The sequence below is a fragment of the Mobula birostris genome, chromosome 19 (assembly GCF_030028105.1).
Source record: "Mobula birostris isolate sMobBir1 chromosome 19, sMobBir1.hap1, whole genome shotgun sequence".
NCBI classification, from domain to species: Eukaryota; Metazoa; Chordata; class Chondrichthyes; order Myliobatiformes; family Myliobatidae; genus Mobula; species Mobula birostris.
In genome coordinates this window covers 55,882,051-55,901,027 of record NC_092388.1, presented here as the reverse complement: position 1 = coordinate 55,901,027, position 18,977 = coordinate 55,882,051, and the positions used below count along the sequence as shown (strand labels likewise).

General features: G+C 39.4%; 1 protein-coding gene across 2 annotated transcripts in view; it reads left to right on the top strand.

Moving 5' to 3' along the window:
- The window catches only part of LOC140212615 (dysbindin-like), a 302,042-nt gene that overhangs the window by 186,559 nt on the left and 96,506 nt on the right, over positions 1–18,977 (top strand). For both annotated transcript variants that reach the window (XM_072283635.1, XM_072283634.1), the window contains exon 7: positions 3,737–3,759. In XM_072283635.1, coding sequence (XP_072139736.1) covers positions 3,737–3,759 — 23 coding nt within the window. The remainder of the gene's footprint in view (positions 1–3,736; positions 3,760–18,977) is intronic.

Genomic DNA, 18,977 nt, shown 5'->3' with positions numbered 1-18,977 from the left:
AACATGAGCTATCCTCCAATCCTCTGGCACCTCACCGTAGATACTGACATTTTAAATATATCTACCAGGGCCCCTGCAATTTCAACACTAGTCTTCTTCAAAGTCCGAGGGAATACCCTGCCAAGTCCTGGGGATTTATCTACTCTGACTTGCCTCAAGGTAGCAAGCACCTCCTCCTCTTCAATCTGTATAGGTTTCATGACCTCGCTACTTGTTTGCCTTCTTTCCATAGACTCCATGCCGGTTTCCTTAGTAAATACAGATGCAAAAAACCCATTTAAGATCTCCCCTATTTCTTTTGGTTCCATACATAGCCGACCACTCTGATCTTCAAGAGAACCAATTATATCCCTTACTATCCTTTTGCTCTTAATATACCTGTAGAAGCTCTTTGGATTATCCTTCACCTTGACTGCCAAAGCAACCTCATGTCTTCGAAGATGCTTTGGACACTACAGAGTCTAGTGCTCAAGATGGAGCTGACTAATTTTATAACTTTCTGCAGCTTCTTTCAGTCCTGTGCAGTAGCCCCACCCCCATTCGAGACAGTGATGTATCCTGTCAGAGTGTTCTCTATGGTACATCGATGGAAGTTTTCGAGTATTTTAGGTGACAAGCCAAATATCTTCAAATTCCTAATGAAATATACCAGCTGTCTTGCCTTCTTTATAGTTGCATTGATATGACCAGATTAGATCCTTAGAGATTTCGACACCCAGGAACTTGAAATTGTTCACTCTGTCCACTCCTGATCCCTCTGAGAATTGGTGTGTGTTCCCTCACCTTACCCTTCCTGAAGTCCACAATAAGCTCTTTCGCACTTACTGTCATTAGGTGCAAGGATGTTGCTGCAACACCTCTCAACTAGCTGGTAAATCTCACTCTTGAATGCCCTCTCATCTCCATCTTAGATTCTACCAATAACAGTTGTATCATCAACAAATTTATAGATGGCATTTGAGCTATACCTAGTCACACAGTCATGGGTATAGAGGGAGTAGAGCAGTGGGCTAAGCCCACATGCCTGAGGTGCACCAGTGTTGCTCATCAGGGAGGAGGGGACGTTATCACCAATCTGCCCAGATTGTGGTCTTCTGGTTAGGAAATTGAGGATCCAATTGCAAAGGGAGGTACAGAGACCCAGGTTCTGTAGTTTATTGATCAGGACTATGAGAATGATGATGTTAAATGCTGAGCTACGGTCAACGAACAGTATCCTGAAATAGGTGATTGTACTATACAGGTGATCTAAGGCTGTGTGAAGAGCCATTGAGATTGTGTCTGCCACAGACCTATTGAAGTGATAGGCTAATTGCATTGGGCTCAGGTCCTTGCCAAGGCAGGAGTTGATTCTAGCCATGACCAATCTCTTAAAGCATTTCATCACCGTAGATGTGAGTGCTACTGGACAATAGTCACACTTCTCTTATTCAGCACTGCTATAATTGTCGCCTTTTTGAAGCAGGTGGGAACTTTTAACTGTAGCAGTGAAAAGTTAAAAATATCCTTGAAAACTTCGCCAGTTGTTTGGCACAAGTTTTCAGAGCCTTCCCAGGTACTCCATCGGGACCTGCTGCCTTGCAATGGTTCATCCTCCTAATAGGAAGCTTGATATCAGCCTCCAAGACAGAGATCACAGGGTCACTGAGTACAGCAGGGATCTTCACAGCTATTCTTCCTTTCAAAGCAGGCATAGAAGGCATTGAGCTCATCTGGTAGTGAAGCATTGCTGTCATTCATGCTACTGGGTTTCACTCTGTAGGAAGTAATGTCCTGCAAAACCTGCCAGAGTAGATGTGTATCCAATATCACTTCTAACCTTGCTCAGAATTGTTTCTATGCTCTTGAATAGACCTCCGCAAGTCATACCTGGTTTTCTTGTATGGACCTGGGTCACCAGACTTAAATGCCACAGATCTAGCCCTCAGAGCAGATGATGAACCTCCTGGTTCGTCCACAGCTTTTGGTTTGGGAAGAATGTACTGCAAATTTTCCTAGGGATGCACTCATCCTCACAGGTTTTAATAAAGTCAGTAGCAACTGCGATATACTCATTCAGATTAGAAGATGAATCCCTGAATACAGCCCAGTCCACCGATTCAAAGCAGTCCTGTAAGCGTTTCTGAGCTTCCCTTGTCCAATCCTTCTTAGTCCTCACTACTGGTGCTGCAGTCTTCAGTCTCTGCTTATACTCAGAATAGAAATACAGCCAGGTGATCAGACTTTCCATGGAATAGCACGGTAGACATTCTTGATGGTGTAACAGTGGTCCAGTGTGTTGTTTCCTCTGGTACTACAAATGGTAATAATTATTTTGTGACTTTTCAAGCTGGTCTGGTTAAAATCCCCCAAATTGATGGTGAAGGCATCAGGGTGTGTGGTTTCGTGTGTTTTGATCCCATTGCTTAGATCATCTAGAGCCTGTTTGACATTGTATCAGAAAGCATTCTGACAGGTTGCATCACTGTCTGGTATGCAAGTCCTATTCCACAAAATTGGAAGGTCCCTCACTACCCAGGACATGGCCTCGTCTTATTACTACCATCGGAGGAGAGGTGCATAAGCCTGAAGACGTACACTCAACGTTTTAGGAACCGCTTCTTATTCCCTGCCATCAGATTTATGAATAGTCCATGAACGCATAAATATTATCTCACTATTTTGCTCTTTTTTTTTACAATTGATTTTTTATATGTTCTTTACTGTAATTTATAGTAATTTTTATGTATTGCACTGTACTGCTGCTATAAAGCAACAAGTTTCACGACACGTCAATGATAATAAATCTAATTCTGATTCTCCCCACCACCACCCACCATCTGAGCCTAGCAGAGGTCTGAGCAGACTAACTCACTCATATGTCAGCGAGGCTAGCTGGCGGCTGCTGTTCCTGTGCCTGCTAATTGTCCCATTACAGTTGTTTCTATGATCCTCCCCCACACATTGCTTTTGTTCATTTTTCACTTATGAAGAGTTTGAGTTATGAATGGTTCTCAAAAGTGGAATCCTGTCATAACCTGCAGATTGTTTATATTCAATACTAGGCAAACTATGTCCCTCAGTATAAACACAACGGCAATACAATCATGAACTGTTTATCCCTTCTCAGGTCTTAAAGCAAAATTACAGTTTGGGTGGTAAATTAGAAAAGTAATGTTTAGTTTTAACTGAATCATACAGCTTTGTGAAATAATTCTGTCTACAATTATCGTGGCTGTTGAGAACCTTGTGATTGCACATAATTCTGACAGCTAGTGTTAATGAGGCTTGGCAGTTTTGCTATGGTCCGTAATAGATAACGTGAGGCGCATCTTCGGAGAAGTAGTGGGAATGATACAAGTTCAAGCAAAGTAAAAACTCGTACTGAGAATTAAAGACTTGACTGCATTTAAGGGTTGTTTGTTTGTTGGAAGAGATGGAAGACTGAAGCCTTGTCATGTTTAAGCGTTTTTACGATAAAGCCCATCTTGACACATTTACCTGCCTATCAACTGTCCACACTTCACTGTTAAATGAGAAGAAAATCTTTAATTTTAATTTATTCATTTGTCAAAATAGCAAATGTCTTTTCTCCACTGGGTAAATGTATCAACTTTAGGTTATAATCTAAAAAATGTAAGACTAAGCATGTTTTTGTGATTAGTGAGGTTGTTAAAATACTGTTATTTTTTCATAATTGAATTCTACATTACAGTTGTTCTAAATGACAGATTAACATATTTTTTTTTGTTGATAGGAAAACGATTGAAGCTTTGAAAGGTAGGCTTTCTTTATATCTCATTTTTTTTGTAGTTTGTCTTGATGGTTGGAAACCTATTTTCACAGCTTTTTAGCACATCAAATTAAATGTGGTCTTAGTGTCAGAAGGTGACTATTAAGCCAAACTACTGTTTAACAAATTTTTAAACAGCACTGGAAACAATCATGTTAGAAAAGATTTTTAAATCTTGGACTTTGGATGAATGGCCTTCAGAATCTTCTCAGTTTGAAAAAAAAGTCTGAGCAGTTGTAATCTGTAATACCTTTTGTGTACTTTCCATATTGGAATTGGCTGTTGAGAATATAGAGGCTTGCTTTTAACCACCTATTTTTTAATCATTCAGCGTCACTGTAGAAGAATCATTGGTCAAAAGTTTCTTCAAGAGAATGGCTTCATTTTATTTTTGCAAGTGTAGCTGAGCTACGAATTTCACCTAAATTCAGTGCTGTACCATTTGGCTTCCTAGTTCTTTGTTGGACTTCTGTGTACATACATCTATTGATGCTTCTGGACACATCTTCAGTGATGTTCCTGGAATCATCGGGTGTTTCGGGTCTTCCAACATCATACAACCTCCTCCAGGTGACCCAGATCAGACCCCAGCTTGTGTCCAGATGGCTAGCTACTTATGACTCCATGGCTCCCCTCTTTTGGGCCACAGCCATCTTGAGGCCCTCTCTACCACATCGGTGGTACTGCGGATGGCTCTCCTCTTCCTCTCTCCCTGGATGCCCAAAATGCTGAAGGCTCTAACTAAAGAACAGGCTACGAATCCCCTACAACCAACTTCCACTGGGAGACACCTTGCTCTCCATCTAGCCTGCTGACAGTTGCTGACCAGTCCTGCGTACTTGGAGAGCTTCCTTTCAAAGGCCTCTTCCAAGCTATCTTCCCATGGGACTGTCAGCTCCAGCAGCACCACTTGCTTAGTCGACTCAGACACTAGGACAATGTCTGGTCACAGGGTGGTGGCTGCGATATGCTTGGGGAACTTCAGCCGCCCTTCGAGGTCCACCAACAGCTGCCAGTCCCTTGCAGAGGTCAAAATGCCTGCAGATGTTCTTTTGGCAGGTATTGGCTGCTCCCCAGCTCTGACAAAGACAATGGTCTGCTTGGAGGGTCGGGACCGCTTCGCCCACTCAAAGATAACTTCGTGTCTTCTAACCCACTTCTCTCTGTTTTCAGATCTTTACTAGTTTGTCACCATTTGGGGAGGCAGAAAACATTCTCATTTTCTATACTTCCTACTAAACCACAAAAACTCATGTTTTCCCACATTATAGTCAAAAACCACCTAGCCCATTCCCAGAAGGTGTTTGTTCTTTATGCAGACACTCTTCTTGTAGCACATTTTCTTATCTGACATCATCAGACTTAGATGAAAGGGCCACGTAATACGTCTAAGTTACTTACGTAGCATATGAACAGCTGAGAACTCAACATTGATTGCTGTAATACTGTACTACTTTAGTAACAGTCTATAATCATGGAAGAAAAGCCTTAATTCTGTCCTTTAATTATGGTGGTATACCACCACTTTCTAAAGAACATATCATTTATATGGTGCCTTATCCTCACTGATAGATGTGCTGGGAGTGAACATTAAAAAAATGCAGTGACTTGAGATTTGCCTTTTTATTTTGAAACTTTGCATCCCATTTCATTGTTAAAAGTTTTTTCTTAAGTAACTAAATAATGAAAATAAATACAGTGGATTCTGGTTAGTCAGGATACATCGGGACCAGTACATTTTGGCCAAATTAAGCGGCTGCTGCTATTAACCAAAATTTGTTAAAATACTTAAAAATGTATAAAAAAAGGCAAATTACTGTTTAACTAAGTTACAATGTATGTATTTATTTGAAATACAGAGCAAATTAGAACACTATCTGGGGCAGTTGCACTTTTTTGATCTCAGAAGTCCAGGTCCATTGGAATGAGTAGACATCACAACTGGCATCTTCCCCAGTTGCAGTGCATGACCATGACTTCTTATGTGCTTCGTCATGCTCTTCACGTAGCATTGCAGGACTGCCTTCATAGCAATTGGATCTCACTGTAGATTTCATCTGCCCAGTCCATCGAAGCTGACTTTGCATGCTTGGACAGGGATGTCCCTTTCTCACCAGGATATGAAATCTGCTGGCTCTTCTCACTTGGATTAGCTCGACTGTCGAAGCAATGTACCAGGATGTGGCTGCTGTTGCATGAAAACAGCTAACTGAAGCAATAGGTGAGAGTGTTCGGTGGGGGCCAAAAGTAAGATTCAAGATATTTGTTGATACCTTCAAATTCTTCATAATTCTTAACTTGTTGAAGTAGTGAAATCACAAACAAGAGAAAATCTGCAGATGCTGGAAATCCAAGCAACACACACAGAATGCTGGAGGAACTCAGCAGGCCAGGCAGCATCTATGGAAAAGAGTAAAGGATCTTGGCCTGAAACATCAACCGTACTCTTTTCCATAGATGTTACTTGGCCTACTGAGTTCCTCCAGCATTGTGTGTGTGTTGCTTGAAGTAGTGAAATCGTTTCATTTTCACCCCTGGCCATTTCTGGCATTTCAAAGTTCAAAGTATTTTTATTACAAAAATACACATATGTCACCATATACAATCCTGAGATATGTTTTCTTGTGGGCATACATAGTAAATCCAAAAAACTCAATAGAATCAAGACTGTACTCAACAGGACAAACAGTCAATGTGCAAAAGAGAACAAACTGCAAATACAAAAGAAATAAATGATAATAATAATAAAGCAATAAATATCAAAAATATGAGAAGTAGAATCTTGGAAAGTGAGGGCATAGTTTGTGGGAGCAGTTCAGTGATGAGTCAAGTGAGGTTACTCCTCTGGTTCAAGAGCCTAATGGCTGAGGGGTAATAATTGTTCCTGAACCTGGTGATGTGTGTCCTGAGGCTCCTGTAACTCCTTCCTGATGGCAACAGTGAGAAGAGAACATGACCTGGGTGGTGGAGAGGAGCTTATGCATGATGAATTGGGCCATATCCACTGCTTTTTAAGGATTTTACATTCAAATTAGTGTTTCCATGCCAGGCTGTGATGCATTCATTTAAATACTCTCTGCTATGAAGTTTGTCAAAGTTTTAGATGTGATGTTGAATCTTTGCAAACTTCTAAGTGAGTAGAGGTGCTTCTGTGCTTTCCATGTAATGACACTTGTTTGCTGGGCCCAGGACACATCCTCTGAAATGATAACATTGAGGAATGTAAAGTTGCTGACCCTCTCAATCGCTGATCTCTTGATGACAACTAGCTCATGGACCTCTGATCTCCTTCTCCTGAACTCAGTTGGTCTTGCTGACATTGAGTGAGAGGTTGTTGTTGAAAATCTAGCTGAGTGGTGCCACCACAACATTCCAATGAACTGATGACCTAATTATCTGCAATCCACGGTACTGGGAAAAAAATTGCTGGGTGTCAGAGTTTCTTGGGCTGTTGTCCATTTTACTAGATTGCAGTTGAGGTATCTGATTGTTTGATCTGGTGATGGCAGAGTTGGCTAGAGGAGACCTATTCTTTTGAATTCCTGGAGAAGCTCCTGCTTTTTGATTGTCGTGAGAAATTTTTGTACTGTCTGCAACTCCTCAATAATTCACTGAACTGTTACAACAAACTCAAGTCCATACTACTTGAATCTGCCAAGTTTGACTGTAAGGAAAATATGAATGGTCTGAACCAAAGTGAATCTTGAATAACTTTTTGTGAATTTGTTTGGGGTTGGAAGTAATAACCATACCAGAAAAGAATGATGAACTGTTAACAATGCAACTTCATCATAAAATTCGAAGAATTTTTAAAAAATCTACATCACAGTGTCATTCTCTAGAATTTGCTTCACACAAACTGCATCTTGCCTTTGCTTAATAAGGACCATTTACAGCACAGTATAAACATTCTCTACATTATCTAGTCTCATTAAAAAAATCACAGAGTCATATAGCATCAAAAAGAGAGAACTGGCAGGACTATGGGAGAATGCAGGGGGTGGGACATCCTGTGGTAGGAGGTATGGGTTTCCACAATGAAAGGGCTGAGAATATCAGATCTAGACCTCTTTGGATGATGAGGTCTGTAGAGTGTAAGATGTGGCATAAATCCCCTGTCGGGTTAGTTCTGCAGAAAACCTAGAAACTGTAGAACTGAAATTAAAAGGAACAAGTAAGACCGTAGGAGCAGAATTAGGCCATTTAGCTTATTGAGTTTGCCCAGTCATTCCATAATGGCTAATTTATTATCTTTCTCAACCCCATTCTCCTGCCTTCTCCTTGTAACATTTGATGCCCTGACTAAGAAACTATCAGCCTCTGCTTTAAAACTACTCAATGACTTGGAGTCCACAGCTGTCTGTAGCAATGAATTCCACAGATTCACTACCCTGTGGCTAAAGAAATTCCTCTGCATTTCTCTAGTAGATGGACGTTCCTCTATTCTGAAGCTGTGCCCTCTGGTCCTAGACTCAAATACTATAGGAAACATCCTCTGCACATTCACTCTATCTTGGTCTTTCAATATTCGATAGGTTTGAATGAAATCTTCCTCATTCTTCTAAGCTCCAGAGGGTACAGGCTCAGATCCATCAAGTGTTCCTCATACATTAATCCTTTCATTACTGGAATCATTCTCATGAACCTCTTCTGGAGCTTCACTGCCAGCATTTCTTCAAGAAGTGGCCAAAAATCGCTCACAATACTCTTGAGTGCTGTCTGATTAATGCCTTCTAAAGCTTCAGTATTACATCTATGCTCTTATATTTTAATCCTTTCAAAATGAATGCTAACATTACATTTGCTTTCCTTATCACTGACTCAGCTGCAAGTTAATCTTTCAGGAATCCTGTACAATGATTGTCCAGTCCCTTTTCACCCTGATATTTTTACTTTTCTCCCTGCTTAGAAATAAGCTACACCTTTATTTCTTCTACCACAGTGTGCATGATTATACATTTCCTTTCACTATATTCCATCTGCCACTTCTTTGTGCATTCTCTTTGCCTCATGCCAGTTAGCTAATCTTCTACCCATGCTATTATTTTTCCTATAATACCATGGGCTGCTCCTTGTTAATCAGCCTCATGTGTGGCATGTTGTCACAGACCTTCTGAAAATCCAAGTAAACAATATCCACTGACTCTCCTGTGTTTTTCCTGCCTGTTATTTCCTCAAAAAATTCCAACAGATTTGTCAGGCCAGTCCGTAAGAATATTGCCAATGTTAAACTGGTCCGCGGTGCAAAAAAAGGTTGGGGACCCCTGGTCTAATTAATCAGATCTACTTAATTGATATATCTTTTATACACTTTTAAATATTTGAAATTCATTATCATCTTTTATTTGCCCATTTCACCTTTGGTGTATTTAGTCATTTTGTCAGATATTGTCTTGGCAGATGATGCTATCTATTAATTTTCAATTGCTAACAGTCCTCAGATGCAGATGGTATTCTGTTTAATTGGAGAGAAATTTAAAAAACTCCAAATGTCGCCATTTGAATTAAAATAATGCTGAATGCAGCAGGTCAAAAAGCAGGTTAATGATCTTCAAAGCAAGAAATATCTAGAGCTGCAGAGTAATGGATTGGGAATGGGAGTGAAAACAAATGGAGAAGGACTGTTAGGGTAGAAATCCACAGAAATTAAATTTATTTGTACTGATGGACTGAATATTTCCATGTCTTCTGTTTTTATAATAGAGAAAATTAAGAGCATATCTTAATATCACAGAGCGGTGTAGTTTTAATTTCAAAGTTCTATCCTTGTTCAGATTTCCACCAGGAGGGGGTGGTACATATCTATTCTATCAAATACTACAATTGTCTTTAGCACCTCGGTCAGATCAACCACTCACCTCATGTATGCATATGAATAGAAGTTTATCTTGTCTCTTCTCATTTATCTGAGCATCTTTTAACAAATGAAAAACAAACTTCAACAGAAGCTGGGAATTCGAAATGAAAATAGAAGTTGTTAGAAGCATTCAACATTGTAATAACGCTGTGCGCACAAAGGTCTGAACAGAGTAGTCCAGACAAGGCTTAATCATAGGAATGATATGATTATTTTAGCATTTGAACCCACCTCTCTTAGATATATTTTTGCACTGATTCAAAATTCTAGCAGCAGAAATATATTAATACAAGTTGAAGAGATCCCCAAGAGAAAATAGATAGCTTTTATCATACATTTTATGATTTGTAGTTTTACTGTCTTTTCATCTTTCGCTGTACTTTCATTAAAGTTAAGGACAAGCAACTTACTGTGGGTTCTTAAAGAGTTACTTTACAACAAGCATTCCTGCTAACTTTCTGCTCTGGAGTAGAAAATAGAACAAGGCAGCCCAGGGATGGACCCTTCACCCCATGATGCCTGTGCGGACCATGATGCCCATCTAAAACTAATTCCGTTTGCCTGCATGTGGTTCTTATATTTCCTGCCTGTTCACATGCTTGTTAAAATGCCTCTTAAATGTTGCTGTTGTATCTACTCCCACCACTTCCCCTGACAGTGGGTTCCAGTACCCAAGAACAGAAAATGCTGGAATCACTCAGCAGGTAGAAGGAAACACAGCTAATGTTCAGTTTGAAGATGCTTTATTGATTCATAAAACTTTGATTTAATGCAGGATATAAATATATTTTAGCCAAATTTGATTGTCATCTAAATAGCAACTAATGAGAAACAATTTAATTCTTTCTAGCTTTCTTACATGTGAATTGTGGGGCTTCTAATCTATCCATTTTAACAACAAAATTATACTCTCAAGAGAACCAGAGCTGGCTTGTACAACTAAGAAATGCCAATGAACTCAAAAGCTGTAACTGCTTGCCCTTCCACTGCTGGAAAATTGATGAGGGTATTTTAATCACTCAGATCTTCTCCCACACCACTCCCACCTTATCTCACTATAAAAGAAAAGAATATATATTGTAAGATAGTTTTTGCAATATTTCAACTAAAAGGATGACATTAAAGTGTATTCACATTTTCCCTATATGCTTGCCTCAGTCTTGCAGTGCTGCAAAATCTAAAAGATTTTATTTATTTATTTTTTATTTATTTGTTTTACCTTCTTTTGTACAGATTTATTTTCATGTTAAAGACATTACACTTTTAAGTCTTTATTAGACAATAAGGTAGAAATGAATTTGTTACATGTGATAAATTTATAGATTAGCAGCCTATGCACATTAAACTCCCAAAATTTGATTATATTGTAAACAATGGAGCACTGTTTCAGGAACTGAGCAAGATGTGCATATGCCACTGTAGCCTTCATGACCAAGAAAACATTTCCCTTTAATTTGCATGTATCTTACATTTTAGAAAATTGGAGATATTCAGTTTTTGAATTGAGATGAATGGTTTGTTCTTTTGTGAGAACTTTGCTGTGGTACTTCATTTAATCCAGAGCTATGTGCAATTTTGCTACATTTTAAAAGAGTATTTTTTTATTCTACTTCAACATTGTTCTTCCTTGCAAGGTTCCATGAGTGGGTTGTGAAATTCTAATGTTGATTTACCTGCACTAAATGATGTAATTGAATAAACTTTGAGGGAGAAATTCAAAAGTTACATTAATTAAAAGAACACCATCAATTCAAATAATTACATTTTGCTGCTTTTGACAGTGCTAGTTTATATTGTTAGCATCGTAATACTAAAGTGAAAGTTGAAATGGCGTTAAAAGAGCTGATGTAAGCAAGCAAGTTGCTATATATGAAAAGCTAACTGTGGGAGTAGAAATGAAAAGAGATGCTGGAGATAGTAGCCAGGTTAGATAACATCTGCACAAGGGAAAGGAAATTAACATTTTGGATCAGGATGTTAATTAGTTTTCTCACCACCTATCCTTCCTGATCTGCTATCTCCAGTATCTTCTGTAATTTTGTTTTTATACTTTCCTTTATTAGTATTGGCAATTCAGGTTCTGTTATTTGACAGTAAAATGTATATGTATCAGAAAGGTGTGATCAATAATGAAAATAAGTATAATGAGAATTAATCTCTCTGTCTCTGAATAACTAATGTTCATGTAGTTTCATAGTAAAAATATTTTTTTAAGAAATGAACCAGAAATTATGACATGCAGTCATAATCCTGCATGTAAAGACTTAACCCTTACTGCATATAAAACTTGGAAGTGGTACAGTGTGGAAGGAGCCCTTGTCTGAGATCATTTCATTTCATGCATCTTTTGATTTGATTGTGGCCTAGTTTGCTTTCTTTTGGAGATATGGGTTCACTTTTTCCAGAGAAAGATGCCAAAGGTATTTAGTGTCCTGAACAATAATTTTCCCTCAGTCAATGTTAAAATACATTATTTTGTCACAGAGGAAATTAAATTTGTTTGCTATCATTTTTTAAAAATCCAGTATAGATTCAAAAGGCTGATTGGCTTCCTTCAGTGTTTGTACGTTTATAACATCACTCACCCTTTACTGCTTAAAAATAATTAATTTAGCTCATAGTTGAAAAGTTTTCCATACACTATTTTTTCTGCATTACAATTGATAAATGAGATGTAACTATGGTGGACATTGTGCTGAACTGTCATCTTTCATTTAGTTGGCGGACCAGAACAGGGGATAAAATGTAAAAATTTGAGCCATACCTTTGGAAGTGAAGTTGGAAAGTCCAATTAAGCAACTAGCTTTACAATTTTTTTTAATGGGACAAAACAAATATGTAGATGTGGGTTCAAGATGCTCATGATGCCATGGAATATTGGACCAAACTAACTAACATTGCCTGGGTCTGCAAAAACCTCCGGCTCCAGTTTTTCCAGGCAGAATTGAACCTGGGTTGTTTGAGTTTTGTGGCAGCAGCATTACCACCTTATCACGCAGCATAATTTAGAAATAAGGAAGTGGAGCATGCAATAGAGGGAGCCACATTCAATACAGCTTCTTATATTAACATTTTAGGTAAAAGGAAGATTTAAAAATTGCCATTGTTCACCTTTGACATTTGTCTCTCATAATGAGCTGCTGAATTAACTTGAAGGACTAAAACTAAAAATATATTTTATATTAACTTTGAGTTAGATGCATTGCAACAAAAGTAGGCAGGATTTTGTTGCCTTCAAATCAGCCTATAAGCATTTCCACTGGAGCACAAGAAATCTGTATTGACGAGGTGTAATCATTGATTTCAGTTGAACTATGAACAAAATTGTAGATTAATTTGTGAACATTTTATGCTCTTGTATTTTATAGCCTGGATTCTTGATTTATGTGGTCAGTTAAATTGTGGATTTAGTTTCTTTAATGATTGATTGCATGATGACATTGTCGTAATTCCCTACCCTTTAAAATAGTTGTGGTATATTCCAGAGTGTATGCCAGCCACTACTGTGTATCCTGCAAATCACGTTCAGACTTTGGATGTTCTAGTGCTTGAGCTGTGGAGAACTGACAGTTCAGTGTTTGTGCTGCGTCTGACAGGCACAGTCTCGCTCTGTTTGGTCCTTTTTTTTTATTTGGAAGATGCAGATTGTCAAAGCAGCTTGTTAACTGAGGTTGCGATTCGTCCAATGCAGTGCTTCTGTTTACATTGCTTCCTGCAGTAATGTCAACTCCAGGATCTGCAGAGACCGGTGAAAGGAACTCCTGTACGTTAGATCACTCAGTTATGTCAAATTTCGCTCTGGATGTTAAACCTTGGTCTGTCAGAAGACTGTTTTATAGTTTATTAGATCAGGAGCATGGGAGAAACTGGTCATTCAGTATGCTACATTTGTGCTATTTGTACAATACAAAGCAAGATCAGAACAAATAATGTCTCTTCTGCATTTGTGCATTTTCTTTTGTGTTACTTATGAAAGAAAATATTTGCATGCAACTATGTGTTATATTATGAAAGCTGTTTCAATTCTAGTCTGCCATGAATCCTTGGTAATGCTGCCAGTACAGATAGATTTATTTAGAATAACATTTAGGAAATTTCCATAATGAGTGGCATTTATTCAGTAAGTACAAATTTCAGTGACAGTATTTTGTTTGCTAAAGCTTTTGTTTAGAGAAAGAGGTAGAAACATCAGGGGGAAGAACTGCGGGGTATTGGGAAAGCTGCTGAAAATTAATTTTGAATTCGGTGCTAAAATGAATTGTCTATCTTTTAATGTGAATTATATAACCTGCAGCAGCAGGAGAAGCAGCATCTTTAGAACAGTTTGTTGGATGTCTCTGAATCTTAAAGTAATTTATTTGTGGATATTTATTTGTGTTGTATCAGTCTTAGCTCATTTTAAATAGTAAGGTTTGAATTCATAAACTCCCTAAGTCACACACCAAAGATGTGAGCCCATTTGAGAATAAGATCTAGAAATCAATCATGTGTAAAATTTATGACTATCTCTACAATTTTTTCTTTCTGTGATCCTCCAGTCATTTGTTTCTTGTATGGCATTTTAGTGTACTCTGAAAAGGTCCTTTCTGCTGCCTTGGTTAGATGCTAAATATGCAGTAGCACCATGTTGAAGAGAGGTTGAGGAATAATTTTCAACACCATCACTAAAATAGACTGTCTTATTATAATTGCATTGCTTGCTGTGCACAAAATAATCATGTTTTGTAAATTAGCATACAGCATATTTGCTCTGACAGTCCTTTTGGATGCAGAGACATCAAGGGAGGAACTATTTTGTTTAGTCTTAGAACTATTAATTCTGTGGCGAAAAAATCCAGCATTTTTTTAAGGATACGAATGTATATCAGTGTTGAGATTTGAGTATTGTATCATTATGAATGATGTATTACTTTGCTTATTTTGTTTGAATTAAGTTAGCACTATAAAAAATTGAGAAACTAGTGCTACCATTCAATGTGCATTTGCTATTCTCAAATTTTTTAGTACTTTCCACGTAATATGCTGCCACAATTTGCACCATGTATATATGTGCATATTTCAGTTATCTATTGAAACATCAGACAAACTTTTAGTAAGTGTTTAGGAACCTAAATTTGGACAATCAGTGTTATAGCTTAATGAATAATTCTAAGATGTGTGCTTAAGATGTGTGTCATTTTCTGTAGTGATATAAAAAAATTGGAGTATGGGAATTTAAGTACTTTCAAAAAGCAAAGTAAAATCAATATTCTTTCTCAAGTCTGAATGATTCCCATTCCTGCTCAGCTGCTTCAGATAATTCAGAGGCAAAGTGTTGTGCACAGCTTTTACCTGAGAATCACTGGTAATTAACTCTGGTTTTAGGTATTACTATATATCTGCTTATTAAGTTTATGAGCATTACCAAATCTATTTCTCTTGCAGGAAAGTTTCTCTAGCTATTTCAGTATGATGGTTTTAAGGCATCCATATGCGGCATCTCTGCATCTCATTGTTAAGTTCAGAGTCTTTCCATTCACATATTATGTACTTTAGTTGTCCTTTGCATACTTTTGTACACACTTTGCAGCATTTGGTTCTTTAAGTTGTTTTGCTGAGTGTCTGTTCTCCTCTTGGCTATTGGTACTTCTGTTCTCCCCATTCTAAAGGCTGTTGTCTTGTGACTCGAACAAAGCTGTTTCTATTTCACTTGTTATCTAATACTGCTTAAGAGAAGAGACATTGTGCTTATCTTTATGTTGATGAGAAAATAATCATACCCATGTGATGCACAGTATTTTCAGTTTGTGCTTTTTGCCAATGGTAAAAGCAGGAGTAAGACCTGCCAATTTGAATGGTTGAAAAATCTTTGATTAGTACTTTTATTTCTGGCACAAGCTATTTGTAAAATTAATTGCATGGTAAGGAACAGCATTAACCTGAGGGTAAGCATGTATATTACGCAAGTTTAAATTAGTGAGGTTTGGGCTTGTAACCTTAATTGGGCATGACAGTGATTGCAGTTTGATTCAGTACTAAAGTATAGAGTAACTATATCAACTTACTAAGTTGTTGCATATAATCACATCCTGTCTGAAAAGAGGACAATTACTGTCTTCTTATCAGATTCCCTTTTTAGACCTTGTCTCTTCCATCTATCACTTCCCAGATTCCCCCCTCCCCTACTCATAGTCATAGTCACACTTCATTGATCCCGGGGGAAATCGGTTTTCATTACAGTTGTACCATAAATAATAAATAGTAATAAACCATAAATAGATAAATAGTAGTGTGTAAATTATGCCAGTAAATTATGAAATAAGTCCAAGAGCAGCCTATTGGCTCAGGGTGTCTGACCCTCCAAGGGAGGAGTTGTAAAGTTTGATGGCCACAGGCAGGAATGACTTCCTATGACACTCTGTGCTGCATCTCGGTGGAATGAGTCTCTGGCTGAATGTACTCCCGTGCCCACCCAGTACATTATGTAGTGGATGGGAAACATTGACCACGATGGCATGCAACTTAGACAGCATCCTCTTTTCAGACACCACCGTCAGAGAGTCCTGTTCCATCCCCACAACATCACTGACCTTACAAATGAGTTTGTTGATTCTGTTGGTGTCTGCTACCCTCAGCCTGCTGCCCCAGCACACAACAGCAAACATGATAGCACTGGCCACCACAGACTCGTAGAACATCCTCAGCATCGTCCGGCAGATGTTAAAGGACCTCAGTCTCCTCAGGAAATAGAGACGGCGCTGACCCTTCTTGTAGACAGCCTCAGTGTTCTTTGACCAGTCCAGTTTATTGTCAATTTGTATCCCCAGGTATTTGTAATCCACCACCATATCCACACTGACCCCCAACTGGTCAGTGTGGACATGGTGGACCATGTGGTTCAACCAACTGGTTCACATATCATCTGCCATCTTGTACTCCTCTGCCCCCTCCCCCATCTTCTTATTCTGGCTCCTGCCCCTTCCTTTCCAGTTCTGATGAAAGGCCTTAGTCCAAAATATTGACTGTTTAATCCTCTCATAGATGCTGAGTTTATCCAGCATTTTGTGTGTGTATGTTACAGATAAGTAATCCGTGTAAGCGGAACAAGTGCTACACATGCCCTTACACTTCCTCCCTTACCACCATTCAGGGCCCCAAACAGTCCTTCCAGGTGAGGCAACACTGGGGTGATATACTGCATCCGGTGCTCCCGATGTGGCCTTTTATATATTGGCAAGACCCGACGCAGACCGGGAGACCGCTTTGCTGGACATCTACGCTCTGTCCGCCAGAGAAAGCAGGATCTCCCAGTGGCCACACATTTTAATTCCACATCCCATTCCCATTCTGACATGTCTATCCACGGCCTCCTCTACTGTAAAGATGAAGCGACACTCAGGTTGGAGGAACAACACCTTATATTCCGTCTGGGTAGCCTCCAACCTGATGGCATGAACATCAACTTCTCTAACTTCCGCTAAGGCCCCACCTCCCCCTCGTACCCCATCTGTTACTTATTTTTATGCACACATTCTTTCTCTCACTCTCCTTTTTCTCCCTCTGTCCGTCTGAATATACTCCTTGCCCATCCTCTGGGCCCCCCCCCTCCCCTCCTTGTCTTTCTTCCCGGACCTCCTGTCCCATGATCCTCTTGTATCCCCTTTTGCCTATCACCTGTCCAGCTCTTGGCTCTATCCCTCCCCCTCCTGTCTTCTCCTATCATTTTGGATCTCCCCCTCCCCCTCCAACTTTCAAATCCCTTACTCACTCTTCCTTCAGTTAGTCCTGACGGAGGGTCTCGGCCTGAAACGTCGACTGCACCTCTTCCTAGAGATGCTGCCTGGCCTGCTGCGTTCACCAGCAACTTTGATGTGTGTTGCTTGATTAACGTAAATTTTCTTTACAGCAAATCAAGTAGAATTCGTTGTCCTAATTTCTGAATTGGTTGTTCTAACATTTTCCTCTAAATTTTAACTCGTGTGTAGAGGTTCACATGTTCCCCCACTTTGTTTTCTTCCATTTCTTCTTTATGGTAAGGTGAGCTGTATATATTTTGAGTCATCATGTGTAAGTTAAAAGATGAGTTTTTATTGAAGTTGAAATTTCGTACCCACGTTAACTTAAGATACCATTAACTATGGCTGGGCCAGTGGATAGGATTCACTAGGATTGTTCATTTCCAATTATCAACCAAGCCTAATTTTTTGGTTTGTCAGTTTGTACTGCAGAGAAGTGCTTGTCTTCCAGTCAACTCATTTTATAATTCAAACATTGGAAGTATAATATACAGGTGTCCCCCGCTTTTCGAACATTCGCTTTACGAAACCTCACTGTTACGAAAGACCTACATTTGTACCGTTTTCGCTAACAGAAGATGTTTTCACTGTTAAGAAAAAAATCAGTGCGCGAAAAATCAGCGCGCAATAAAAGGCAGCGCGCGCCCCGAGCAGCTGCTCTCCCCCAGATTAGGAACGGTATTGCTTAAACATGTGCCTGTGAGCAGTCGTTTGCAAGATGAGTTCTAAGGTATTGGAAAAGCCTGAAGGAGCTCGTAAGGGTGTTACACTTAGCGTAAAGCTAGACATAATGAAGCATTTTGATCGTGGTAAACGAAGTAAGGACAACGTGAGTTTGGCTTGTGGAAGCTGCGGAAGATGATGTTGAAGAGGTTTTGGCATCCCATGACCAAGAACTGATAGATGAAGAGCTGATGCAGTTGGAAGAGGAAAGGATAACAATCAAAACCGAATGCAGTAACGAAATGAACGTGAAGCAACTACGCGAGATTTTCGCTGCAGTGATAAAGTATGACTTTAATTTTGAAAGGGTACGTAGGTTTAGGGAATATTTGCAAGATAGTTTGAGTCCTTACAAAGAACTGTATAATAGAAAAATGTGCGAGGCTCAGCAGTCATGCAAGCCTTCCACATCAGGCACAGCAGACGACGAACCTCGACCTTCAACATCAAGGCGGGCAGTCATAGGAGAAGATGAGCTGCCTGCTCTAATGGAAACAGACGACACCCCAGTGTCCCACCCCCGAGCCATGGACAGATACCGATTCGCAGAGAATGCAGCGGTAGCCGGGAGGCACACAGCACATCCTTAAGAAAAAAGCCAAAATAAACATGCTAATTAATTAGGTGCCGCCCCACACGTAATTGTTGGCCCAGATCAGAGACGATGCAATGGGCACTGATCTGGGCCGACAATTACGTGTTGGGCGGCACCTAATTAATTAGCATGTTTATCTCGGCTTTATTCTTAAAGATGTGCTGTGTGCCTCCCGGCTACCGCTGGACCCCTGCGTGCTTCGCGGCAATGTATCGGTCAGCGGCCTGGAGAGTGGGGGCCACGGCACCACCCAAC